At 47.4% G+C, this 27,096-nt stretch overlaps 1 protein-coding gene across 5 annotated transcripts; it reads left to right on the top strand.

The window, feature by feature from the left end:
• The first annotated feature begins 1,819 nt into the window (after positions 1-1,819).
• On the top strand, positions 1,820-26,878 carry HIPK1 (homeodomain interacting protein kinase 1). 5 transcript variants are annotated; one of them, XM_084220784.1, is made up of 16 exons: positions 1,820-2,018; positions 2,982-4,059; positions 9,205-9,328; positions 11,283-11,402; positions 12,174-12,260; positions 13,069-13,253; positions 13,541-13,703; positions 14,033-14,255; positions 15,114-15,235; positions 16,786-16,920; positions 19,407-19,546; positions 19,700-19,882; positions 20,373-20,588; positions 20,851-21,089; positions 21,404-21,555; positions 22,379-26,878. In XM_084220784.1, the coding sequence occupies exons 2-16, from the start codon at positions 2,984-2,986 to the stop codon at positions 22,862-22,864; spliced, it is 3,651 nt and encodes a 1,216-aa protein (XP_084076910.1). In that variant the 5' UTR covers positions 1,820-2,018; positions 2,982-2,983; the 3' UTR covers positions 22,865-26,878. The 5 variants fall into 5 exon arrangements, with proteins under 5 accessions (XP_084076910.1, XP_084076913.1, XP_084076912.1 ...); XM_084220787.1 differs by having other exon boundaries at positions 19,404-19,546; positions 22,865-26,878; XM_084220786.1 differs by having other exon boundaries at positions 19,404-19,546; positions 22,643-26,878.
• Positions 26,879-27,096: the final 218 nt, after the last annotated feature.

Raw genomic sequence — 27,096 nt, 5'->3', positions numbered from 1 at the left:
AAGCACTTCCAACAACTTCTCCCTTCCTTGCTGCAGAGCTGCTCTCTGTTCCTGTAGCACAGGGGCTCTTTCCTAGATTAAAAAAACTGCAACGGTGAAAGCTTTCCTTCACCAGAAAATGAATCAGTTTACATAATTACCTCTACAGTGGGTTGTCACTGTGGAGTTACTCCAAAGCCTAAAATCTTTGTGTTTTTCTAATTGAGTCCTCTGAAAAGGTACTAGAACATGTTGAAAAGGTTGAATCACTTTGATAATCATGAGATGCTGCCTTCAAGTGAGCTTCAGTGGATTTCTTTATTTGTGATTCCTTCTGCTGAATTTGGGATGTTTTGCCACAGCCACTGCAGTGCTGAAGTTTTTCTGACTGTAGCTTTGCCCTTGGCCAAACCCCAGCCTGAGGCACAGGCAGCCACGGGTTGTGCAATAAAACCTTTGGGACAGACCTTGACCAGGAGCCTCTTGGCTCTGGCTCGGGGAGGCTGGGACTTCCTGAGCAGTTCTGGGGAGGGTGAGGATCATGTTCTGTGTGAGCCTGCAGAGAATCGTGCCCAGAGGACGGAGTCCTCCCTGCAGGACTGCCACCTCCCTGTCTCAGGGTGCAGAGCTCCTGGACAGTGGTTGGCTGGAGGGGGTTCACACTTGTTGTGCTGCCGTTCATGTAAACAGGAAGCTGGGAGAGTTTCTGAGGTTTTCATAGAATCATGAAATGGGTTTGGTTGGAAGGAACCTTAGAGATCATCAAGTTCCAAACCCTGCTGTGGGTAAGGACAACTTCCACTACACCAAGTTGCTCCAAGCTCTGCCCAGCCTGGCTCGGACACTTCCAGGAATGGGGCAGCCATGGCTTCTCTGTGAATCTGTGCCAAGGCCTTACCACCCTCTGAATCAAGATTTTTTTTTTCCTTTATCTAATATAAACCTACTCTCAGTCTGAGTTTTTGTAAGACTATTTATAACTTTTATTTTTAAATGTTGTCAAGTTTTTCAAGAAATAAAGTAAATAAATGTCTTTGTTACACTGGAAAAATGCTGTGGAGTTCTTGAGTGGGTGATGGTGACCTGACTGCACTCAATCCCTTGGAAGCATCTGACCTGTTCCCAGCTCCCTTGTGCCAGCAGGGTCATCACAGAGCACATGGCACGGGACTGTGTCCAGCTGGGTCTGGAATATCTCCACTTAGGGAGACTCCAGGGCACTCTGTTCCCTCACAGGACAGAAGTTCTTCCTCGCGTTCAGGTGGAACTTGCTGAGCATCAGTTCCTGCCCGTTCCTCTGCTGCGATCGCTGGGCCCCGGAGCACAGCCGGGGCCTTGCTCTGACACCCGGAGCGCGGCCCGGCTGAGCTCCCCGTGCCCGGCCCGGCCCGGCTCGGTCCCGGCCCTGTCCCGCTCCGTTCCTCGGCCCGGCCCCGCTCGGTCCCGGCCCTGTCCCGCTCCGTTCCCCGGCCCGGCCCCGCTCGGTCCCGGCCCTGTTCCTTTCCGTTCCCCGGCCCGGCCCGGCTCGGTCCCGGCCCTGTCCCGTTCCGTTCCCCGGCCCGGCCCGGCTCGGTCCCGGCCCTGTCTCGCTCCGTTCCCCGGCCCGGCCCCGCTCGGTCCCGGCCCTGTCCCGTTCCGTTCCCCGGCCCCGCCCCGCTCGGTCCCGGCTCGGCCCCGGCGCTTCCTGCGGCCGCCCCGCCCCGCGGTCACGTGCGCGCTCGCCCGCTCGGGGCTCGGCTGGCTGGGCCTGTGCGGGCGCTCGGGGCCCGGAGCGGCGGCGGGAGCGCGGCGGGGCCGGGGGCGCTCGGGCCCGGGGCGGCGGCGGGACGGGGCGGGGGGAGCCCGGCCGGGCCGTGAGGGCGCGGCGGAGCCTGGCGGCGGCGGCGGCGGAGCGGCCTGGGGGCTCCCCCCGGCGAGCGCGGGCCGAGCGGGCCGGGCCGGCGGCCGTGGCGGGGCTATGATGAGCCCGCTGCGGGGCTCCGCACCCCCGCGTGTCCCCCAGGCAGGTCCGGCCCGCGGCTGAGAACCCCCCACCGGCGGTGAGTGCGGGCGGCGGGGCCCGGCGGGGCGGGCAGGCCCGGGCCCGCCCCTTCCCCCGCGCTGGGGCTGCGCCGGGCCGGGGAGGGCCGGGGCGGCGGCGGGGCCGGCCCGAGCCCCGGTAACGGCCCGGCCCGGCGGGCTCCGCTCCCGGCGGGCTCCGCTCCCGGCCTTGCGGGCCGCGCGGCGGGTGCTGCCCCGGAGGGAGGCTGGGCCTGCCGCGGTTGGGTTTCCCACCGAGTCTGTTTTTACAGTGCCTAGGAAACAGGCCTGGGGACGGGATCGTAATTCTCGCAGGGTCTTCCCCCTGCCTGCGCTCCTCCGATCCTCAGTATTGTTTTCTCCAGTGCTGGGGCTTTTTTTAGCCTGGAGAAAAGGCGGCTCGGGAGTGACCTTATCACTCTCTGCAACTCCCTGAAAGGAGGGTGTAGCCAGGTGGGGGTCGGGCTCCTCTCCCGGGTAACGAACGGGCAGAGTGTTGAGCTGCGCCAGGGGAGGTTTAGGTTGGACAATAGGAGGAATTTCTTCATTCGTTAGGCACTGGAACGGGCTGCCCAGGGAGCTGGTGGAGTCACCGTCCCTGTAGGTGTTTGAGCAACTGGACGTGGCACTGAGCGCTCTGGTCTGGGTGACAGGGTGGTATTTGGTCACCAGCTTGGACTCGATGATCTCAGAGGTCTTTCCAACTGAATTGACTCTGTGATTCGTGTCGTGTCCTGGAACTCTTTAGCTCTTAGAGAGCTGGATAAAGAGCTGTGTGCTTCTCAGATGCAGTAATCCCACTGCACAGTCTCGGTCGGGTGATGCTCTAAGGGCAACACTTACAGAGGTTCCCTTCCTCAGTGGTGGGCACCACATGGTGTTCAGAAAAACACTGGATTTTTGTCATTCTGGGTTTTGTGTGGATAGAGGATCTTGTCCATCCCAACATGCAGCCCCTTATGAGTTCTCCTTTTTCTTTCCAGGTATGGCCTCACAGCTGCAGGTGTTCTCCCCTCCGTCAGTATCCTCGAGTGCCTTCTGCAGTGCCAAGAAACTGAAAGTGGAGCCGTCTGTCTGGGATGTTTCAGGACAGAGCAGTAGTGACAAGTATTATACCCACAGCAAAAACCTCCCAGCAGCTCAAGGGCAAGCCAGCTCCTCTCATCAGGTAGCCAATTTCAGCATCCCTGCCTACGACCAGAACCTCCTTCTCCCCGCTCCCTCCGTTGAGCACATCGTGGTCACCGCGGCCGACAGCACCGGCAGCAGCGCCACAGCGTCCTTCCAGAGCAGCCAGACCATCACCCACAGGAGCAACGTTTCTTTGCTGGAACCATACCAAAAATGTGGATTAAAAAGGAAAAGTGAAGAGGTTGACAGCAACGGTAGTGTGCAGATCATTGAGGAACATCCACCTCTCATGCTGCAAAACAGACCTGCGGTGGGAGCTGCGGCCACGACCACCACGGTCACCACGAAAAGCAGCAGCTCCAGTGGGGAGGGAGATTATCAGCTGGTCCAGCATGAGATCTTGTGCTCTATGACCAACAGCTATGAGGTCTTGGAATTCCTGGGACGAGGGACGTTCGGGCAGGTGGCGAAATGTTGGAAACGTAGCACGAAGGAGATTGTAGCCATCAAAATCCTGAAGAACCACCCTTCGTACGCCCGGCAGGGCCAGATCGAGGTGAGCATCCTGTCTCGCCTGAGCAGTGAGAATGCTGATGAGTACAACTTTGTCCGCTCCTACGAGTGCTTTCAACACAAGAATCATACATGCCTTGTCTTTGAGATGCTGGAACAGAACTTATATGATTTCTTAAAGCAAAACAAGTTCAGTCCGTTGCCCTTGAAGTACATCCGGCCCATCCTGCAGCAAGTGGCAACTGCCTTGATGAAGCTGAAGAGCTTGGGTCTGATCCATGCTGATTTGAAGCCAGAGAACATCATGTTGGTGGATCCTGCACGCCAGCCCTACAGAGTGAAGGTGATAGACTTTGGGTCGGCCAGCCACGTGTCCAAGGCCGTGTGCTCCACGTACCTGCAGTCACGCTATTACAGGTAAGCACTGCCCTTGCTCCCTGAGCCAGGTCAGGCTGATCCTGCTGGAGGCTCCGTCAGCAGACACTGAGCTTTCCTGTCTAACCCCAGCTGAGGGGCAGCAGGAAATCATCAGCTCTGCATGTTTCCTGGAGATTTCTTCTGAAAGCTGGATGTAAATAAATAGAATGTCTGCCTTAGGGTGGCCTAATCTGCAGCCCAGCACCTTCCTTTCCCCCCAGATCAGTCCACTAAGTTGATTTTATCCTGTCCACTGTCTTGTGGCACTGTATGAAGTGGCAAACTGGAGAAGTGTTAAGTAGTGCATTTGAGGTTGTCTGCTATGATCTGAAACTAGTCCATTAACCTTGAACATTTAGCAGGGAGAGAAGTCAAAGGGATGCCAATTTCTATTTGCTTTTGTTTCTTCTGATTCTTCATCTTTGTCTGAACCCCCTTAGGAGCACATGACTTCCTGTGTCAACCCTGGCTAAGTCATGCTTTCATGAGACCTGCAGCTCCCTTAGAGCAGTGATGAGAAAGATCTCTGCTTCCCTTAACATGTGGAGATGTCTTGTGCCCAAGAATTAAAAATAAATTATGGCCAGAAACTTTAAAACTCAGAGACTGTGCGTAAAGCAAGCTGTGCTGTTTCTTTCAATTATTCCTCCAGCTTGGCTCTGTTAAGTCTGTATTTGAATTTAAGTAGCAGCAGACTTCAATAAACGGATGCAGAAAGAACTTCTGGCTTCAAAGGGCTGCAAAGAGTCTGTGCTGTGTTGTCAGGGTTGCTTTGGGTGGAATGTGAGCTCACTTGACGCAAAACTCAGAACTAGTATCTAGTCCTTCCAGCTGGGACCAGACAGGACTGAGACACTCTGCCCCACCCTCTGTCTCTGCCCTGTTTGATGTCTTCCCTGGCTGCTCACTTCAGTTTTAAAGCCTGGCTTATTGTAGGTTTGCTCTGTTCATCCCTCATGCTCCCTGTGTGCTTGCTCCCTTTGTTTTTGTGTTGTTTTTCTTTTTAACTCCAACACCCAGTACCAGCTTTCCATGACATTCCTTTCATGTAATACAGACTTTTCTTAATCCATTGCTCATGATCTTTGCTCAGCTTGTTGGCACCAATCTTTCCAATTCCAAACTATTGATTGGTATGTTTTTTTTTGTAGTGCAGTTGTCCCCTGTGCCCCACAGCCCTGTAAAAACACTCACTCTCTAAAGTACATCATCAGTTTTGTTGTTGTTGCATGGAAAGAAGTGACCAGTGGTCAAGAATCTGCTCTATCTGGCTTGCCACATGTGTCAGCAAAGCAGTTTGGGGAGGCCCATGGTGCTCTCCATTTTCTGGTATCTCAGAAAACAGATTTAGCTGAGGAAAAGCAGTGAGGGGTGATAAGAATCTTCCAGGGGCTGCAGGGAGGGAGATTCCTGCTCCATCGGTGTGTGGGGCACTGGACTCCAGCCCCTTCCAGCTCCCTGGGGTGACTGACTCTGCCAGAAAGGCAAATAACCTGGGATTAGGTGGCGTAGGACTGTCTGCTTGGCTGGAGTGAAGAATGCTATGATGTGGAAATCTAGTATTTAGTGATATGTAATTAGTCAAATGGTGATGATTACTAAAATCCATAATCTAGGAATTTACAGAGATGGTGCAGAAACCTGCTTGTTGTGGGAGAACTGGATTGCTTTACCCATATTCACATTAAATTAGTGTTCAGATGAGTTCCAAGTTGGATTTTTTTTTTCAATGCTGTGTTTAATGAAAGAGTGCAGACCAATTTTTCCTTTGGTTCTCTGTCAGCCATTAAAAATAAACTTCTCTGTGCTCACCTTTGAGCTTTCAATCCCTGTTACTGACACTTGGGTAACCTCTGCTGTGGAAAGATCCCTTTTCCACAGAACTGCTGCCTGACCCCACTCAGGAGGGGCAATTCTACTGCTCACACTTCAAAGCCTGAGCAGAAGTGCCCATGAAGAATTCTTTGGCTCTGAAGCCCATCATGGAGTAGGAGTAGATCAGCTCTCTGCAGTGAACAGTTTCTGTGGCAGTTCTAGGATGCTTTTGCAGTAATTCCTCACCTGAAAATGAGAGTACCATCCTCAGGTTGCTTTTGTTCTTGGGGAGGATGAACAATGGAAGGAAATAGCTTGCAGAAATAAAAAGTCCCTGCAATACTGATCTCCCTGCTGTACAGAGTGGGGTTTACTCATGTCCTGTGTTAAAAGTGAGTGCAGCCATCCTGGGAGTTTTACTCAGCTGCCTGCCTCCTGGTGCTGCCTGTGGGCCACTGTGGAGCACAGGCTGTGGGACTGGACAATCTGGGCCATGAGAAGGTGCCCTGAGCACTGGGGGAGCTGCAGAGTGCAGGAGTATCCATTTCTCACCTCTGCTTTGGGCTCCATGACCTACTTCTGTCCCAGCCATGCTGGCCTGGGGAGCAGCAGTGCCTGCTGCCAAGTCTAACTCTGCTAATCCAGCTCTGGACTGGCCCTGCTGCTCCCTGCATTGCTGCACTTGCACAGGCTCTGTGTTCCCATCCCCAAGCCCAGGTGTAAACATGAGGTGTTTGGAAACGCTGGCAGGGAGTCTTGCAGTTTTCTGGGGCTGCTGTGAGTCCTTTCCCTTCTGAGAGTGCCTGAGTGTATTTGTCAGCTTTGGGAGGCAGTGCTTAGCAAGCATCTGTGCAAAGAGTGTTGTTGATTTTATTTCAAAGAGCTTAAGATGGTAAAATCACTTTAATCTCTGGCAGAGCAGCTATGGAAGTGACCTCTGCCTGCTGTCCTGGTTCAGCTCACATCTCATAAGCTGCTAATTGCAGTGGTGTAAAAGGAGATGAGAGAAATTCTGATTTCCCAGCCCTGTCCTGCAATCAGAATCAAATCAGGTGGCTCATGACAAGTTTATTTATTTAGTTGCAGGGAATAAAATACAAGACTTCAACTTGCTATTATCATTGTATTGAGATTTGGGAATATGTGAGTCTGTTCCATCCTAGAGTGAAACTGCCACCAATCTCTATTTCCTTTGGAATTGGTGGGGGGTTTTTAGCACACTAGAGAAGGATTAGCATGCTCTGCATATTCCACAAGCCATCTATATTTTACTTGGTTTGCCAGTCCAAGTGCAGCGTGCCTTTTATGACAGGTCTGGGTCCTTTCTGAATGAGAAATTCCTACATCAGGATCCTCAAGAGGGGCAGTACAGTTTGCTGATGATGGCTCATAAAGTAATGGCAAGGGGGGCTTCTGTCTAAATGTATGAATTGTAAATTTTCTACTTGTGAAGAAAGAGATTCCTCTGCTTTGCACCTCTTACTTAGCCTGTAGAAAGTTGTATCCATTCTAGCATATTTCCTTAAAATAGAAATGTTGGCAGGAGAGTCAGCATTCAAATATCAGCTACTGCTCGTACTTGCACAATCATTTTATATTTTCACATGTGAGAAGCCTTTCCAAAGTCAACAACTGCCAGGAGCAGCCAAACAAGAAGGTAGGAACAGATCAGTGTTGAGTGGAGAGTTATGTCTTAGCTTGAACAATCTGTTATTCTGATTACTGAAGGTGTATCATGGCTCTGGTTTTGGGGGCTCAGACATCATAAAATCTGGATAATAAAGAATAAATGTGACCTCACTGCAACAGGCAGCTGGTTAGGCTGTTTATTTTTTTAATAGAATCCCAGACTGGTTTGGGTTGGAAGGGAGCTTGAAGCTCATCTCATGCCACCCCTGCCCTGGGCAGGGACACCTTCCACTGTCCCAGGTTTCTCCAAGCTCCATCCAGCCTGGCCTTTTCTGATCCTGTGCTTTCTCAGGTGCTCTGTGCCTGAGCAGCTGGGCTGAGTGCCTCTGTTTTGGAGACACCTGTGTAGACACCTGAAACAAAAGGTGTATCTGTGTCACCACTGCACAAAGGGTGATTAATTGGGGAGTCACTTCTTGCCGTGGACAAACAGTTGGGAGGCTGAGCAGTCGAGGAGGGTGAGTGTCAGATTTACTGACACCTGTACATTATGCAAGCCCTGGTTTTTAGAATTCAGTAGAGGGATCAGAGCCGGTTTCAGAGCCTTTTTTAACAACTGAAGTATCCATAGTGTAACACCAGAAATGCCACACAAGCCCTGGGGCATGACCAGGAAATGGATAGCCTGGAGTTTAGGGCTTTTCTGTCTTCCTTTGCTCTTGTGTTAGTTATTCATTGTGAAGGTCAAGGCTTTTGTATTTCCTGTACTTTCCGGGGTAAATTCCCACAGCAGCTCACCTGGGGTTTGCAGCACCTGGGGTTTTGTGCTCTATGCAAATGTAGGACCAGAATTTCTCCTGCCGGAACAGCCTCAGTTTCTTTCAGAACTCTGTGTAGGTGAAGAGCTGTACTAAAACATCCTTCTGTGTTATGAGTCAGCTCCAGACAGAAATCTCCCTGAAATTCCAACTTGTTAGAGAAGCAAACCCTGCTTGGAGTGTGAGGTTTTATTATCACCTCCCCATAAAGGCTGGGCCAGACAGGTACATTTTGCATTAGGTGTGGTTGAGTGCACAGAAACCTGAAACACAACCTCCAGCTGGGCTCTGCATCCATTTGAGACTCGAAACTCTCTGAGCAAACCCTGCATGAAAACCTGCTGATAGAAACCCAGCTGCCCTCTGAGGAGCTCCTTTTCCTGGCTCTGCAGGTGCTCCTCTTTCCCACGTGAAGCAGGCAGCCTCCTGCAGCTGTTTACCTGGGGTCTCAAGACCTTCTCGTAGGAAAGTCTCTGTTTGCCAGAGCTTTTCTTTCCAGTTCTGTTAGGATAGGCTGGACTAGATGATCTTGAAGGTCTCTCCATAATTCTGTGATGCTGTGTGCTGTCTCAGGGACACCTCACATGCTGTCAGGTGTAATTAAACTGATTACTCAAGGAGTGACTTTATGCAACTGTGATATGAAGGCCTCCTAGGAGCTGGGGGGCACCGTGGCAATAAAAGAGTCCACCTAAGTGAAAAAAAGGTTGGGATCCATTAGGCCACCCAAGGAAACAACTTCTGCTTTAAAGTGAATAATTTCTATTCACACAGATTTTCTTGTGCGTGGAGGGGCTTTACCCAGAGAGGTTTACAGGGGAGAAATGCAGCTTTCAGAGTAGAAGATCTGACTTTGGCCTTTTCTTTCCTTTTCCCTTCCCAGAGCTCCCGAGATCATCCTGGGTTTGCCGTTCTGTGAAGCCATTGACATGTGGTCACTGGGCTGTGTCATAGCTGAGCTCTTTCTGGGCTGGCCTCTGTATCCAGGAGCATCTGAGTATGACCAGGTGAGAGCACGGGGGAGATGTGGGATCTTCATGTGAGAGATTTGACTTTCTGTGTTCAAACCCTCCTGAGCCCACCGTGTCCTCCATCAGCTTCCATCAGTGCACATTGCTGCTGTCTGAGCTCATTTTCTCTCTGTGATATTCCCATTGTCTCTGGGCAGGGAGCACGGAGTTCTGTGTGTTTTCACTTGAGCTGAGTGTATCCTGTCCAAAAAAGGGGGCCAATTTGCAGTTAACCCCTGGTTTCCAAACCCAAAAGCTGCTAAAACACCTTCCTGCCAAAGCAGAAGCGAGCTGTGTGTGTCCTGGTGTGAAACACCCTCTGTAATTTCACCATGAGGGCAGTTTTTCCATGTGGGGACAGAGCAAGCCTATCATTTCTGCCCTGTTAATACCTACAGCAACCCTCAGTTTTTATGCAAAGCATGAGCCTCAAGCTGTCTTTGGAATTCAAGGGCAAGACTCTGAGAGGCATCTTGAACTAATTAGTCCTTTCTGTGGATACTTGGCATTATTACCTGGCCTAGTCAGTGCCTATAAAAGGACAAAAGGTCTGTGAGAGGGGTTTTTTTCAGAGTAGCTTTTCCACTGGGGTTTTTACGGTGGGATCTTGTTGCAGTGCTTGGTATGGTTTTCCTTATGTGATAAAATACATGAAAACTTACTAAGTGTCTTACATGTGTCTTCCCAGCACTGTAAATTTCCAAAGGAAACACAGTGGTACCTTAATGAGCACAACGAGTTAGAAAGTAGCTGAGGTAGGGGCTGGTGGTTTCCTTGTGCACTGAGTTTTGTGTAATTTCTGAGAACCTTATCTGCTGGTGTAGGTGGCTGGGGAGGAGCTGCTTTTTCCATTGCTTAATGACAGGATTTTGCAGCCCTTTGTGAGGTGTGACTTCATGGGGTTCATTTTGATGTCTGAATTTCCCTTGAAGACTGAGGATGACTTGGCTTTCATGTTTTTTTGAGATTCTGCAGCAGCAAGTGAAAGTTGAGGTGGAACTTGTGAGAGGACCTCTCCAGGAATGAGTTCATGAGCTGGGATGGGGTTTACAGCTATTTTTTTAAACCCCCTTTGGCTGTAAAGCAAAAGTTGGTCCTTTAAAAATAGAACTGCTACCTGAACTGTTGTGTAGGTACAAGAAATATTCACGTGTAGACACTTGGATCCACCTTGGCTTAATTGAAAAGTGAGCCCATAAATTCCTGTGATCACAAGCTGGGACAGTGCCCTGTTTTGGCACAGTGCCATAGCAGGAGTTTGGCAAATAAGAAATGCTAAGAATCTGTGAAGATCTGTAATTGATGGTTTGATCAAGGCATAGTTACCTTAACACTGTGGAGTTTTTTATACATTTGCTATTTTCTTTCCTTTTGAGCATAGCTTTTTAATTGTAATTCCTTTACCAGTGTCTTATCAATACCACCACAAGGATTCAGGTGCATCTTTCAAAAATTTGAGCTATTTTTTTAGCATGTAAAAATAAGTGTAGTAAATGTGTTTGAGGATATTTGGTCTTGGTTTCTTGGTCAGTGAGAGCTTTGCCATGATGTTATTCTGAAGTTGTGTGCCTAGCATATTGTGCAGGCAGGCACAGCAATGTTGCTTGGATAATCATGCCTTTAATTATTTATACATACATGATAAATTCTGTGGTATTTTTCCCCTCAAAATATCTATTTCTTACACTGTTTAATGTCTTAAAGGCCTGCAGTCTGCTTGCATATACATGAGCAAAAAATATTCCCATAAAATAAGAAAGTTTTAAAACCTAAAGTTTTTGCTTTGTAAATCCTTGAGATGGTCCCTTTAATTTTGCAGTTTGGCATATCTGGGCAGTCTTTCTTTACAGGTAATTTCCTCTTAGCTGTGAACAAACCTGGTTGTTAATTACCTCATTAGCTGTGAATTCTTTATGGTGGGAGTCCTCACTTTTGTCATTTTCTTTCCTAGATTCGTTATATTTCACAAACTCAAGGCCTTCCAGCGGAGTATCTTCTCAGTGCAGGAACGAAAACAAGCAGGTTTTTTAACAGAGATCCAAATTTGGGATACCCACTGTGGAGGCTCAAGGTTTGTCTGTCTCTCCCATCCCCAATTCTCCTTTGTCCATTGAGGATTTGATGGAAATTCCCACCCAGTTTTGGCATTTTGATAGAAATTCCTCCCCAGTACATTTTTGATAGAAATTCCCACCCAGTTTTGGGTGCTGTGCAAACACTGTGAGTGAGGATTGGCTTTGGGGTCTGAGGTTGTGCAGAGCTCCTGCTGCTGCTCTGACAAAAGCAGCAGTGATGATAGCACCAGCCAAGGGTGGGTGTTCCTCACTGAGATAATGGCTGCTTATTATGGGCTGCTCATTCTCAGGGAAGTGTGTCATCTTGTTGTCATCTCCTGACAATCCAACCAGTAAAATATGGAGTATTTTGTGATGGGCTTGTTAGTTTATCAGGAATCTGGTTATGGCTTGGCAGAGGACAGGAAAGAATGGGATTTAGGTCTCATTTCCCTTTGAGCAGCAAAAAGAGGGGAATTTTGCCTTTCTTCTTTGTAGAAGAGGGATTTAAAATATTTATAGCCTCTTTCTAAATCAGAAACCTTCAGTTCTTTTGGCTAATGCACTACCCAAGGCAGCCTTGAAATGAAGTCATGCTGATGTTAATTCAGCTTTGCAATGAATGATCTTTCCAGCTGAGGGGATGGGATCCCAGGGCTCCTTGGTTTGACCTGCTGGTGTGTGGTGTGTCTGAAAGCAGCAATTGATCATCTGCCTCAGCAATTTCTTGCTGCTTTTTCCTTGTCAATACTCAGAATCTCAGTTTATACTAATGTTTTCTTTTATAGACCCCAGAAGAACATGAGTTGGAAACAGGAATAAAATCAAAAGAAGCTCGGAAATATATATTCAACTGTTTGGATGATATGGCGCAGGTGTGTGGCATCTTGGGACACAGATAACTCATGAATTTTCCACATATAATTTAGTAACTTTCATTTTTTGGGGGATCTCTAAAAATGAGGCTCCTGTGCTGGAGCACCTCTTCCACTGCCAGTTCAGAGCACTAATGGAGGTTTACAGTGGTGCCAGTTTGCATCAGAAATCAGTGGATTAAAACCAGTCCAAATGTTAATTATAAAGCTGTTTGAAATGTTTTGTGTTTTCTTATGTGGTGTGTTAGCAGGAGTGTGCCCAGCCTGTCCCCAGTACAGCAGAGCAGTAGGAGAGCTGAGCCCCTTCAAATGTGTTTGTAGGATTAAACCTCTTATTAGACTTTGGAAATAGTGACAAGAACTACAGATCATTCCTATTTTTATTCTCTCTTTAGAGGTAAAATGAAGGAATATCTGAATGGTTTAAATATCATGAGGCCTTAAATCTTAAATATCAATTTTCTGTCACTTTTGTAGCTGTTACCATCCGGTTGCATCTGTGCAGAGAGTCCCTTATAGATTCCCCCAACACATGAAGGCATTTTGGCAGTGAGTGGAGAATGAAGCCTGGTTGGTCCCTTTGAATAGACCCAACTCCCTGTTGAGAAGAGAATTCCATGTGCAAGTTTGACTTTCTCTCCTAGAACGAGCGAGGGAAAGGCAGTGTGCTAGCACTGTAATACCTGAAATTGCTCTGGCTAAGAGACAGAACTGCTCAGTAACTATTTCTGTGTGATGTGACATTATTGAACTGTTAGGCAGCAGTTAATTTGATGGTTCTGTGAACTGCTCCCATGTGGTTTTCCAGGTGAATATGTCTACAGACTTAGAAGGGACCGACATGTTGGCAGAGAAGGCTGACCGAAGGGAATACATTGATTTGTTGAAGAAAATGTTGACAATTGATGCAGATAAGAGAATTACTCCACTGAAGACTTTGAACCATTCGTTTGTTACAATGGCACATCTGCTGGACTTCCCCCACAGTAACCAGTAAGCTCCCTTGGATGGGCTGTTTTGTTTCAGGATTTGCTGGAATCACAGAGCAGCACTTCCCAGCTTTCTGTCAGTGCTATTTTCTGCAGTTCCTGGCTGATCTGAAAATAGCAATGGCATGTGTAAGGAATGGAATGTTCATAAGCTTCCTTTTCATGTTTTAGGGCATTCTTTGCTGGTTTAAAAGAACCCAAACCTTAAGCATGTGCATAAAGTTGGGAATCTGTCACATCTGTGTCCTGTTTTTACAAATCTGATGTTTTCCTTCTGTCATTCTGTTCCAGTGTGAAATCTTGCTTTCAGAACATGGAGATCTGCAAGAGAAGAGTGAACATGTATGATACAGTGAATCAGATCAAGAGCCCTTTCACCACTCACGTTGCTCCTAACACAAGCACAAACCTGACAATGAGCTTTAACAACCAGCTCAACACAGTACACAACCAGGTACAGCATCTTTCACCTATTTTATCCTCATCAAAGACATGGAGTAGGCTGATTTGGTGCCTTCAGGCCAAAATTTAAACTACTCTCCAAAACTCTTAGTCTTGTCTCAAAGTCTAATTTTCCCAAACTCAGACCAAGAAGCCTCTTTACTTCATGTGTCGAAAATGGTGCAATTCATGTTTTTGTTCTGTGTTGTCTTAAGCCTTTTACTTCAAACATTTTCCAGGTGCTTTCCTCCCAGTTTGATATTGATGGTTCCTGTTGTTTGTTTTGTAACAAAGAGAGATAAAATTACAGGAGATAAGCGATTTTTTTGTTTGTTTTTCTAGGCCAGTGTGTTGGCTTCCAATTCCACTGCTGCTGCTACTCTTTCCCTGGCCAACTCTGACGTCTCCCTGCTCAACTACCAGTCTGCCCTGTACCCATCCTCTGCAGCCCCAGTGGCAGGAGTGGCCCAGCAGAGTGTTTCCCTGCAGCCTGGAACCACCCAGATCTGCACACAGACAGACCCCTTCCAGCAGACCTTCATTGTTTGTCCCCCTGCTTTTCAAAGTAAGCCAAGAACCCTTTGTGTGATACTGAGGTTTCAGCCAGTTAAGGCAGGAGAAGTTGTGATTTGTGCTAAACTGAGAAAAGCCTGACTAGAGCAGAGCTCTCTGTGGGTGTCACACGGGGCTCTTGCATCAGATGGAGCTCCAGAACCAGGTCAGACATGTGCAGGCAGCTTGATTCCCTTCCAGGTCGTGCTGGAACAGGTGACAGGACCTTGCCTGCCTGGGTTGCAGGCTCCAGCTGGTTGCTCAACCAGTTTTTCCCCCCAAACTGAACACAGCAGCATTCCACAGAAAGCAGGGAGCAGAGGAGCCAGACCTGCCTGAAAATCAGTGTGTCTTGCTGTGTTTGTTATCTCAGCAGTAAATATCTGGTGTTTGAGCCTCAGTTCACAACCCTGATGCAGGTTTTTGCCACCAGCAGATCGTCACAGGTTGTGGGTCAGTGAGCTTAGCACAGGCAGCTCTGTTCATGGCTCTGTTCATCCTCAGGGTTCTGCAGTTATGCTGATATCTGGATTGTCTTAGTCTGGAGGGTATTTGTGACATGGGAACTGATGGTGTCAGGCTTGAACTTTCACCTTGTCTCGAGCAGGTTGGAATTGGGAGTCTGTGTCACTGTTTCTGCAAGCCAGACTCCACAGAGCTGAGCTGGTGAGGGCTGGCTGTCCATCATGGCCCTGCAGGGTCCCAGGGTGCAGAAGTATTTACTTCAGCTGATGTTTTACTGGGATTTTGTCAAAGCTTTTCTATCCCTTAATCCCACCCTATTCTGTGCCCTTACTTAGTAGGAATTTGATTTTTGGAAACAAATGAAAGAATAGTGCAGCAGCTTAGCGATGTGTCTTGTTCCCCACAGCTGGACTTCAGGCAACTACAAAGCATTCTGGGTTCCCAGTCAGGATGGAAAATGCTGTCCCAATTGTGCCACAAGCACCTGCAGCACAGCCACTGCAGATCCAGTCTGGAGTTCTCACACAGGTAAAAAAGCCACCTCAAACCCCTCATAGGCTCAACTGCAATTCCACCATCCAGGAGAACCTGCCTGAGTGCAGGGGGTTCTCAGGACACACTGAAAGGTTAAATGCAGGTCACTTCTAAGACAGTATTTACTTGTTTTGTTTTGTTTTTCTGGAATATTTAAAGTCTGAACTGTTTTATGTTATGTGCCTCCCTGGTTTTAGGAGTTTGATTTAATAATGGGAATAAATATGTGGTTTTCAGCTGCTAAAAACAGGCTGTATTTTTCAGGCATGGACACTGCCTGTAAGGCAGTGCTGGTCATTTTTGCCTACACTTTAAAAACGTGGCAGGAGAAATCATTGCTGTGAGAAGTGAGATCCCGGTAAACAGAGGTGACAACACAGATTACTCATGCTAAAATTTCTTTAAATCAACAAAATTATTTCTGAATCCTTCTCAGCAAGTTACATTCTTAGTGTGAATTAATGTGTAGCAATGACATATCTATTTCTGCAGTTTGCAGTTTTAAGCAACATACAATACCAAAATTCACAAATCATTCTAAAAATGCTGTTTTAAATATTAGTAATGTGTCATAAATTAAACCCATTTTAATTTCCAAAAAGCAATCCTTTAATGTACAATTAGTGCCTGGTGATTCACAAGTTTTATTCACTGAAAATTTGTAGTTGCCTTTATAATTAAGTGCATTTTTATTTATTTGCATAGTTTTTAGTTTCTGCTGGCATTAGCACATACTCTGTTAGTTTTACTCTTCAGACAGTATATTGCACTTACAGACCTTCTTGTAGAGGAGTAAGTTTTAGTTTGTTCAGTCCAAATGTTTAGGTGGCATTCTGTGATTGCTGGTTTCTTTAGCATTAATGATACAGGTCACAGTATCCAAAAAGCAGAATCCACTTGAAGGCCCACCTGAATCCAAGAATGCAAGTTGTACACCAAGAATCTAACTTAAATTAGACATTTGGTGGACTAATACATGTCTGGGTGGTTTCATCACGGATAACTTTGCTCTTTCATGACACCAAAGACCTGCTGTGCCTTCCATGAAATCCCATAGTTTACCTTTTCTCAAGAGTTCTGTGTGTGGATTTGAAGGTCTGACAGCAAGTGCAGGGAGCTGCCCGGGGTGCACTGTGCCATGGCTAGTGCAGCGTGGCTGTCACTTGCCCTCTGGGACCCAGCAAAGTGCCAGTAGCTGAACTCACTTTGACTTTTGAAGTGTGTCATCAGAGAGACATCCCGTCCCCAGATTTTTCCCCAGCTCATTTGGACTTTTGAACTGTGTCATCGGAGAGGTCCTGTCCCCAAATTTTTCCCCAACTTGTTTTGACTTTTGAACTGTGTCACTGGACTGGAGATTCCCAGTTCCTCGTGCTCTCCCCAGGCCCTGGAGGTGCCTGTGGAGCCGTGCAGGGTCTGGGTGTTGGTGCTGGTGTCGGTGTCGGCGCGTCCCTTCCCTCCGCGCCCGGCCCTGCCCAGCGCACTGACCTGCACTGACCTGCCTCAGCTCGTGTGTTTCACTCACTGCCTGATCTACATTTCAGGGAAGCTGTACACCACTAATGGTAGCAACTCTTCATCCTCAAGTAGCCACCATCACGCCGCAGTATGCGGTGCCCTTTACCCTGAACTGCGCAGCCGGCCGGCCGGCGCTGGTCGAACAGACGGCTGCAGTACTGGTAATTGCCTCCCTTGATTGTGTTCACTAACTGAGTTTTTGTTTTAACTTAGACTTGCAGAGGGCATGGAAGCATGTGCCATCTTGTGGCTGTGTTCTTGCTACATCTTAATGTCTTGTTGTTTTCCTCCCCAACATTGCTGAAGCACTGTCTGACTCTGACGTTTAGTGTGGCTCTGTAAAGAATCCAGATCCATTGACTATTACCTTTGCTAGCCTAGTATTGAAAGCTCTTCTAAACTAGACCCTAGAAGAGTTGTAATCATTCTTGTTCTTCACTTACTCTCCTATCTTTGCCTTTTGATTGTGGAATACAAAGGAATCAGTCTTTAGCTTGACTCTGCTACAGGTACCTGGATGGCCAGAATTTGACCTACTTGGCAAGTTAGCTCCATATATTGTTTGCAACACGTGTAAAGCTGCTTTGTATGGAGAAATGTTTCAGATCATTAAGCACAGGCTAAAATCCCTAATGACAGCAAATCCTTTAATGTATTGCTCTGGCAGTTGATTTCTCTTAACCTCTGTTGAACATTGACAATAATTTTCTGGCCTTTTGTTATTTATAGCCAATCGCACGTAGCTTGCTTCATCCAGATAAAGATTCTGTTCCTCACAGATACTTTCAGTTGATATGTATTTCTTGGTTGAAATTAAAGGTGAGCTCTAGTATCCAAAATGGCAATAGCTAGCTTTTAGGTGATTTGGAACAATTTTAAAAAAGGATGGGGGAAAGGAATGAACACAGCTTTAAGTGATGTACATTTGCAAAATTGTCCTCTTCTGTATTCTGGCACCTGCATCAGAACAACTTTGCAAGTGCCACAAAGAAGTCATTGTAAAACTCCAGAATCAGATCAGTGAAGCTTATGAAAACATTGCAGTGCACTGAAGTGCTGGTATCCTCACATGTCCTTCAAAGCACATTCCATTGTGTGAACCATGTTGTTTCTTGTGGCTTTAAAGTGGTAGTTTGAATGTCATTTTCTTCCGAGAGGGAGACCTCTGCTGAAGTGGGATTTGCTCGAGTCATACCTGTCCTGAAATTGAAACCCACTCATTTGAGTTCTTGTGAACCAAGTGAGCTGCTCCCTGGTTCTGGGGATGGGAAGGCAGGAGAGTGGGGCTTTCCTGGTCACAGCTCTGAGCTAAACAGACCCAGGGGTGCTTCTTCTTTCCTCCTGTTGAGTTTTGATTGCTGAAAGGCTGCAATCTGGGCTCCAAAAACAGCAAGGGGTGACTATAGCAGAGCTTGGGACACAAGTGAGTTGTTAGTGATGTTTTCCAAAGTGTATCTGGGCTTTGATTCAACAGGCAAATTCTGTTCTGCTGTGTGTGTGCAGTGGACTTGAGGTTCAGCTCCCCTGTACAGCAGTGGAGATCAGAGCCGGCTGTCTCCAGACTCTGAGCCTGCATTCTGAGTTTCTCTGGAGGACTTGACTAGTTCTGTTTGGATTCTGGGAGCCTTTGGCGTGAATTTGCTCACCTTTAGTGCTTCCAACACTTCTCCCTTGCTGCTTCCCCTGAGTTTGCATTAGCCATTTGCTAAGCTTTGCATATTTTTGTCCTTCCTCTGTCAAAACAGTTCGTCGCTTGGAAGGCCCGATTTCTGCCTCTCATTGGGAATTTATATCTTGCTGTATTAAACTCTCTGCTTTGTCTTGTGCAGGTGTTGGCTTTTGGAAAGACGCATGGTGTGACTTTTAACATATTTCTCTTTTTATTTTTTATTTTTTTCAATGTTATTGTTATTATTATTATTATTATTATTCCGCTTATGTTGGCAGAGGTTTTAGCAGCTCTCTGCTTTGAAGGCTTCTTGTTCGGAACTGGTATTTATTTGTACTAAGTGGATCTGTTACTTGCAGAAATACTGAATTTAAAACAACAGGTTTTGCAGTTTAAGCTGCAGGACAGAAAGCCATATATTATCAAAATCATGGAAATATTACGCTGTCAAATTTATTTGGACAGGAACAGTGATAATATTAATGAATTGAACCTGCCTTTGTGTAACTAAATTATCTCTCAATGTGGCTTTTCTTAAATGCTTCAGCTGAGGTGGGTGAATTTCCGCAATAATGACACCATCTCAGCTCTCTCAATGTGAGCCCTGCAAGGCAGAAAAGCAGAAAGGACCAAATTATTTTCATATTTTGGGACCTTTCAGCAGAACAGTGGTGTGAGTTTACATTCAAAAGAGTCCCAAGCGCTGCTGCTCCACCTGGCAGTGCAATACCTGGCTGCATGTGCAGCTTGATATAAACACTGTTTTCTCCAGGTGACAGCGGTGATAAAAGAGATCAGCAAAATGTTGGGGAAGTTCATTCCTCTGATTTTCTTATCCTTGGGAAAAAAAGGATGAGCTGTATCTCTGCAAGCTAACAGTCCACCCCAGTGCATTTATTGCTTGGACAGATCTCTGCCTGCCCCTGCAGGAACTGAAGCCTAGTGATCCTCGTGTCTGTGTTTGTTGTTTTGCAGCAGGCCTGGCCGGGGGGAACCCAGCAGATCCTGCTCCCTTCCACCTGGCAGCAGCTCCCAGGGGTTGCTTTGCACAACTCTGTCCAGCCTGCAGCCGTGATCCCAGAGACCATCGGCAGCAGCCAGCAGCTGGCTGACTGGAGGTAGGGATTGCAGGAGCTGCAGCTCCCTGCCAAGTGGGAATGCGTCCATCACAGAGCCCACAATGTCTCCCTTCTCCTCAGGGGCTCGCTGCAGCTCGTGCTTCCTGCAGTGTAGTCATGGGATTTGGGTCTTTTGTTTCTTCTCTGCTCCAGGAATGCACATTCCCATGGAAATCAGTACAGCACCCTCATGCAACAGCCATCTCTGCTGACCAACCACGTGACATTGGCCACAGCACAGCCTCTGAATGTTGGGGTTGCTCATGTTGTGAGGCAGCAGCAGAGCAGCAATGTGCCAGCAAAGAAGAACAAGCAGCCAGCACCGAGCACAGCCAAGTAAGGATTCCATTGCTTCCTTTCCTAGTCCTAGAAAAGCCACGAGTTTGTTTGTGGAGGTTGCCTTTTTGGTGTGAAGAAGCACCCTCAATGGAGGGTGTAACTTTATTATGCTACAATTGCATTTAAAGATGTCTTGGGAAAAGCCTTTGTGCTGTTATCACTGATTGAAATTATATTAATTTCAGTGAGGGCAAGGACATGGTTGACCGAGTGCTTTGCTGGTTTTACAGAGGGGTTTTACACTCCTGGGGTCTTGGTGCCATAGCAGTGCAAGTGACAGAAGTGTTGAACAAGGGGTGGCAGTTTCTGGCAGTGTTCAGGTGGCTCAGTGCCATTCAGAGCATCCCTGAGTGCCCTTGGCTGTGTCTGTGGCACTTTGCTGTTTGAGTGTGTGCACTGAGGTTCTGTTCATGTTCATGTTCATGCTGGTATGTTCCTAATGCTGTTTGTCTGAGCTGCAGCTGAACCCTGCTGTGTTTCCCTGCAGGCCCAGCTCGTCTCTGGAGCCTGTGCCCACCCAAGTGTACTCTCTGATCGGGAGCAGCCCCCTGCGCTCCACCTCGTCCTCCTCCAACGTGCTGGTCCCGGTGCAGGAGCAGCACCAGCCCATCGTCATCCCCGACACTCCCAGCCCCCCTGTCAGTGTCATCACCATCCGCAGCGACACTGACGAGGAGGAGGACAGCAAATACAAACCTGCCAGGTGGGCTGTTCATCTGGGCTGGGCTGGGCTCAGCTCATGCCTCAGGGAGAGGGGGGAACACGGTGTGTGAGCCCTGGGCAGGCTCAGAAGAGCTGCATAAGACAGAATATTCCCCCATCACATCTCTGTGTTGTTGTGCCTGTAGTTAATCTGAGTTTTAATGGACAAGGAGGGAGGGTATGAAATCCCGGAGGGTGATCTGTAATCTGGTGGGCAAAGCTAGAACATTTCCCATTTGTATTTTGTCTTTTTCCCCCTGCAGTTTGGGTATGAAGCAGAGATCCAACGTCATCAGCTACGTCACCGTCAACGACTCCCCGGACTCAGACTCGTCCCTGAGCAGCCCCTATGCCCCAGACCCCCTGTCCTCGCTCAGGAGCACTGGGGGGGGCCTGGAGCTGCCCAGCAGAGCTGCTGCTGACAGCTCCAGCTCCCGCACCATCATCGTCCCACCCCTGAAAATGCAGCTCAATGACTGCATCGTGGCCACCCAGGCTTCAGGTGGGTATCTCAGGGTGCTCTCCTGTCCCTGGGACACATTGATCCTCACGGTTCTGGACTTTCCACAATGGGCCTTTCTCAGCTTTAGCTTCACAGCTGCTGTTCTGAAAGCCTCGGTCTGTTTTCATAGTCATTGATAGATTTACCTTTCATTTACATTTGGCTGCATTTAGGAAAACCTGTAACCATTCCTGATGGTTTCTTAGTCACATTTGAAATTGTAATTAAAGCAAAGCCTCTGTGCAGAAACAGTCAGTTTGGTGCCTAGAGCTGTGGGAAGGGGAGGAGTGGACTGAGCTTGTGGTATCTTGCAGGCATCCTGAGCAGCAGCAGCAGCAGCAGCAGCAGTAAGAGCAAGCCAGTGGCCTCAGTGAGCGGGCAGTCGTCAGGATGCTGCATCACACCCACGGGATACCGCTCCCACCGCGTGGTCACCAACGGCGTGCAGCCCCTCAACCTCAGCCAGGTGAGCCCACCTGCCTCTGCTGCCCTGGGGCTGCTTCACGGCTGCTTCGGGAACCTCTGAGGCAGGGAGGAAGGCTGGCTTGCAAGAGGATCAGTAGTTGCAAGTGTTAATTCTTGAGAGCTGGTTCTGTCCTGGGGTGGTGCAGGATAGGACAAGTGTGGTTGTGTCCATAGTCTCTCTTTGTGCTCCTTGTCACACCTGACTTACAGCAGGTCCTTCTTGCCACTCAGGAGGGTGACACCAAGGTCCAGCTGTTGAATTAGAGTAACTCTGAAGGCACAGTATGAGGAAATTCTTTAGTTCTTTACCTTTCTTTAGACCTCACAGAGCTCCAACCAGTAGGTTAAGACTGGACTTTCTCAAAATAACAATTGACACCCAGCATCTTTGGATGTTTCAATTCAAAGACTGTTTTCACTTCATTTTGTGTCAGGACTTTAGATCTCTGGGTCACACTGCAGCAGCCTCCCCTGCAGTTCACTTCTGGCATGGGCACCAGACTGGTGTTAAAAGAGGGCAGCCCTGCTTCCACCCTCCCAAGGTGCAGAGGAGCAGATGTGTGAGGAGCTCTGGGTCAGATCTAGGACTTGCCCTCACTTGTCCAGCTGTGGTACCCCCCGAGTGGCAGTTGGCCCCGTTGCAGAGGAAAAGTGTCACCTCTGTCCCCGTGGAAGTGCAGTCACCACCTCAGATCTGCAGGAGGGCCTCACGAGGGAGGATCTGCAGCTGTGCCAGGGGGGATGGAGGTGTCCACTGGGGGCTCTGGCTGCCCCTTGCTCACCTGAGCACGACCACTAACCTCATTTACTCCCTCCCCTTGCAGAACCAGCAAACCACAGTGCTGGCCTCCCAGGAGAGAAACGGCAATGCTGTCCCACGCCGGCAGCAAGCTTACGTGGCCCCCCTCACGTCAACGATTTCTCAGGCTCCCTACACGTTCCAGCACAGCAGCCCAGTGCATCCCCACCTGGCAGCAGCCACGGCCAGTGCCCACCTGTCCAGCCAGCCCCACATGTACACTTATGCCCCCAGCACTGCTGCCACGCTGGGCTCCACCACGTCCATCGCCCACCTGTTCTCCCCGCAGGGCTCGTCGCGCCACACCACCTACGCTGCCCACCCCAGCACCCTGGTGCACCAGGTCCCTGTCAGCGTGGGGCCCAGCCTGCTGACCTCTGCCAACGTGCCCCCCGCCCAGTACCAACACCAGTTCGCTCCCCAGTCCTATATTGGTGCTTCCAGAGGATCTGCTATTTACACTGGATACCCGCTGAGCCCCACCAAGATCAACCAGTACTCCTACTTGTAGTTCCAGTGAGGCGCTGTCCTGCGAGGGGCCTGAGAGGCTGGAGAGGATTTCAGGTGAACCTTTGCCTGGGAGTGACTGCCTGGTTCGTGTTTCTCCCTGATCTGGTTGTATGTTGTTCCCAAATGTCTCTGGTGAGTTCAGTCACTAACTGAGCAGCATGCTTTGTTACCAGTACGAGGGTCACTAATTAAGTTTTTAAAATTTTACTTACTTTTTATAGATGCTTTTAAAAAATTCATGGTCACATTTATTTAAAATTGTTCTGTTGTGCTAATCAAAAGGGGTGTCAAATCAGTGTCTCAGAAGACAGATCCTGATGTCTTTTTTAACTTGTGTAACTTAAACAAAAAAATTCTATTTTAGCAGCTTGCACAAATCCACGTTGCCACTAAAAATGTGCATGTTTATCTCATTACGTTGCTGGGGCAGTTTTAAAATCAGATTTAATATTTTGACATCTGTTCTGTAATTCACTTTGTCTTTAACAAATCGCTGGTTCTGAACAGCTATTACATCTCCATATATGTTTCTGTCAAAGGTATTTTGTTTACTCCTCTGCTTTGTTTAAGGACTGGTAGAGGCAGCTGCCTTATGCCAGCAACACGATACATTCAGGAGTCTGTAAACCCTGGAGTCTGCTTTGTTTTCTCGAAAATTCTTCATAACCCAGCTGAATTTTTGTTGTGTTCATTGCAGAATTCTTGTAAGTGGTTCAAACTGTATTCAGGATCTCACTGTGTGACAGAGCTCAGCAGCTCTGTCAGGGTGTTGTTGTTGTCTCCAGTTGAGAGTGAATAATGCAGCATTGCTCTAAAATTTGGTTTCTGCAGTTTATTAGATGCTGGCCCTATAATGGAGCTGGATTCCTTCACAGAAGCACAGGGCTTTGCTTTGTTCTGTTTTTCTTAATATTTTTGCCTCACGTGATTCATTTAGGAGGGAGATAAATTTGAAATACAATGAAACATCACTGTATTGATGTGTACAGCTTTTTATACTCCTGTGAGCGTATCCTCCTGGATATGTCAGCAGCTACTCTAAAGCGCTCTTAATAAGACTTGTAAACAGTACGTGCATGTAGGAATTGCAAGGAAAAAAAAAAGAAAAAACAAGACAAAAAAAGAGAAAGAAAAAGAAAAAAGGAAAAAAAATCCAGATTTTAAAGTTTATTACTGAATTTAAAACTATTTTAGAAGTTTTGTATTGGTGGTGTTTTAATATTTTACAGAAAATGAAATATGTACATATTGATTAGAAAAATATAACAAGCAAAACTTCCTGCTAACCCCAAATGTTCTGTCTTTGTAATCAAAATGTGTAGTGATTATACTTGAACTCTGTACTTAGTGTTTGTCTAATTCTTAAACGTTCCTGGGGATGGAAGTGTTGTATCCTTTGTATTTAAACCAAAATGAATTGATTCATGTTGGAATGTATGTGATATAATGCAATGGTTAGAGCTCATCACTGTAGCACTGAGAGAGGAGTAGAGCTTCACGAGAGGAAAGGATACCTTGGATTTGTTTTGCACAGGTATGTGTGATGAAGAGTTGTTTGGTGTGTCCCCTTATTGTAGTGCCTTAAATGATGATGTAGTGTGACTAGAGTTTACAGTGAGCTTGCCTTACGAGGGACCAGCAAGCCCCCGTCGAATTGAAGCAATTCACCCACCCAGCTCCCCCAGCCAGAGCAGCAGGATGGTGCAGAGCCCTCTCCCTGTCACCGCTCTCATCCCAGCTCCGTTCTTGTTCCCAGTGAAGCGACGTCCCCTTGAAGCTTTCCCTTGAAATGGCACATGTACTGTTAGTGTCTGTCAGTGCATTTCGGATAAGGTAGTGCTGGGAATGCATTGGAATGTTTAGTCTAATATTGCAGAAGTGATTAAATAACGTGCAATCACTTTTATTAGGTTTAGTGTAGCGTTACCTTCCCCCACAGGAATAGCAGATGTGTCGTGTAAAATATTGCTAGCTTGGTGATAGAATATTTATACCAAAGAGAGCCTGCTGTAAAGCACATAATACCATTAAAAAGTTTTATAGCTACTGCTAGTGTGGAGTTGTTGGGAAGGTCTGTCAGCTGTAGCCCTAGTTAGTCTTCAGAGGAAATACTTTGGATAATCAGTGCAGGTTTTGGACTACACTTTGTTTTCTTGGGTCCCTTGTACTAGGAATTCTTTCTCATCTAACGCATAAAGGATCTTGTCCAAAAGGATGATATAAACTGGTCCGAGCGGTCGCCTGGCCGCAGCAATAAGAGGTTTGGTAACCTTGAACCCCAGTTTATGTTCCATCCCAGTGGGAAGGAGGCCAGTCCTGACCTGGCTGTGGCGAGGAATGCCCGAGCCATTTCTGCAAGCCCACGTTCCTGCTAGCAGGAAGCCTGGGCTGGCCTGAGGTGGAGGAGCAGGGAGGGCTGGAGGGCTGTGGAGCTGGGCGGTAGCGTTAGCCCCCGTTGATGTTCAGTGTGTTTGTAGAGAACCAACCTTGCTGTGCCACATCGTTGCTGCAAACGATGCTGTTTGTTGCTGTAGGCACTTTGTTGCTTTTTTTGACATTGCTTGTGTTCAGTACTTGCCTTGAGATACCTCTTGGGTACAGAGTTGTGCCTTTCCACCAAAAGGCAAACCAAGCTCCAACTCCCTGTTTCACAAATAGGACTTCATGGAAAACACTTCACTAACAGGAAAAAGAAGAAAGACCTCTAGCAAAATCTGCTAATAATTTTGAGAACTTGCCCACTTTCCCTTAGAAACAGCAGCTTGTGACGTCCATTTAGAGGACCTTAGAACACAGTTAATCCCAATCAAATGTATTCCCAAAGCACGGTGTCATCTCCTCCACTGCCCGAGTTCCCTCTTGGAACAGGGAGGATGAGATGCAAATGATGTAGGTAAAATCAAACGTGCTCCATTTGGAACAAGCTGTCAAATAATACCCCAGAACTCCTCTGTGATACACAGCAAACCCCACCCCAGCAGGGCCAGGGCCTCCCAGTCTGGCCCCAGTATATGATGCCCAATTTAGGTGTGTTGTGTTCTGCTCTAAGGAGATACATCCCTTCTTCCCTTGCATATCCAGCCTCAAATTGGGTTCAAGAATTGACTCTCCTCATTGTCAGAGCCTGCTACACATTTTTGGAGAGAAGTCTGCTATCTCTGGATAGGAATTGGCATCCTTTAATTTCCTTCACAACTAGTTTGGGATTCACCTTTGGAATATTTGATAGCCAGCTAGTGGTCCCAGCTAGGTTTGTCTGTGTGATTCTTGAGCTGTTCAATCAGTTTTCTCTTACCTGACCTGTATTTGCAGCTGTGATAGCCCCTGCAGAGGCAACTCCTGAGGCTTTCCTGCTTAGCACCTAATTGATGGGATGCAGTAATTTACCTCTGACTCAGCAATTTCTTTTAGTACATGGAACTAAATTGCTTCTAAATGACAGGATTGGCACAGCCCTGCTTTCTTTTTTTAAATTTTATTTAAACTTCTGAATGGTGCCGCATGTCCACATGGTTGTTTGTTGCTAAACTTTATATAATGTGTGATTTCAGATTCAGCTTGAACTATATCTATCTCACTACATGTAGCAGTACATTATATGTAATGTTAGTATTTCTGCTTGAATCCTTGATATTGCAATGGAATTCCTACTTTATTAAATGTATTTGATATGCTAGTTACTGTGTAAAATTTAACTTTCTTTTATGGTTGTGCTCTTCCTTTTTACAAGCCGCTAGATACAGGTAGTTTCTGACAATTACTGATCTATGTTTGTATTGCTGATGTACTTAGGGGGTATGTAAAAATCATTTTAACAAAAGAAATAGATATTTAAAAATTTAATACTAACTATATGGGAGAAGGGTCCATTGTGAAAACATAGTTTATCTTTGGATTCAATGTTTGTCTTTGGTTTTACAAAGTAGCTTGTATTTTAAGTATTTTCTACATAATATGGTAAAAATGTAGAACAATTGCAATGCATCAATAAAAAGGGTTAATTTTCTGTACTCTATTCATCTGGTCACTCGGTCTGTTAAGGGGGCTGGGAGAGGGGTTTGGGGGTGTCTGGAGTGGGGTGTGGATGGTGCGGGATGCAGGTCCAGGGTGTGGGTGGGGGATGCAGATTTGGGATGCAGATTTGGGACGCAGATTTGGGATGCAGTGGCACTAGGTGGCACACTCGCTCTGCCACAGCCCCAGGTCCGATCAGACCCTGCTGGGATCGTCCCT

This window comes from Fringilla coelebs (assembly GCF_963513975.1).
Source record: "Fringilla coelebs genome assembly, chromosome: 23".
In the NCBI taxonomy this organism is placed as follows: Eukaryota; Metazoa; Chordata; class Aves; order Passeriformes; family Fringillidae; genus Fringilla; species Fringilla coelebs.
Note: the sequence above shows the minus strand (reverse complement) of the source record. Positions and strands in the feature narration are given on the sequence as shown.

Bases quoted from the DNA above. Each gene is read 5' to 3' on its own strand.
- HIPK1 (XM_084220783.1), top strand. From the start codon at position 2,984: ATGGCCTCACAGCTGCAGGTGTTCTCCCCTCCGTCAGTATCCTCGAGT. The intron at 13,254-13,540 runs GTAAGCTCCCTT...ATTCTGTTCCAG, and splicing joins GACTTCCCCCACAGTAACCA to TGTGAAATCTTGCTTTCAGA. The intron at 19,547-19,699 runs GTAGGGATTGCA...TCTCTGCTCCAG, and splicing joins CAGCAGCTGGCTGACTGGAG to GAATGCACATTCCCATGGAA.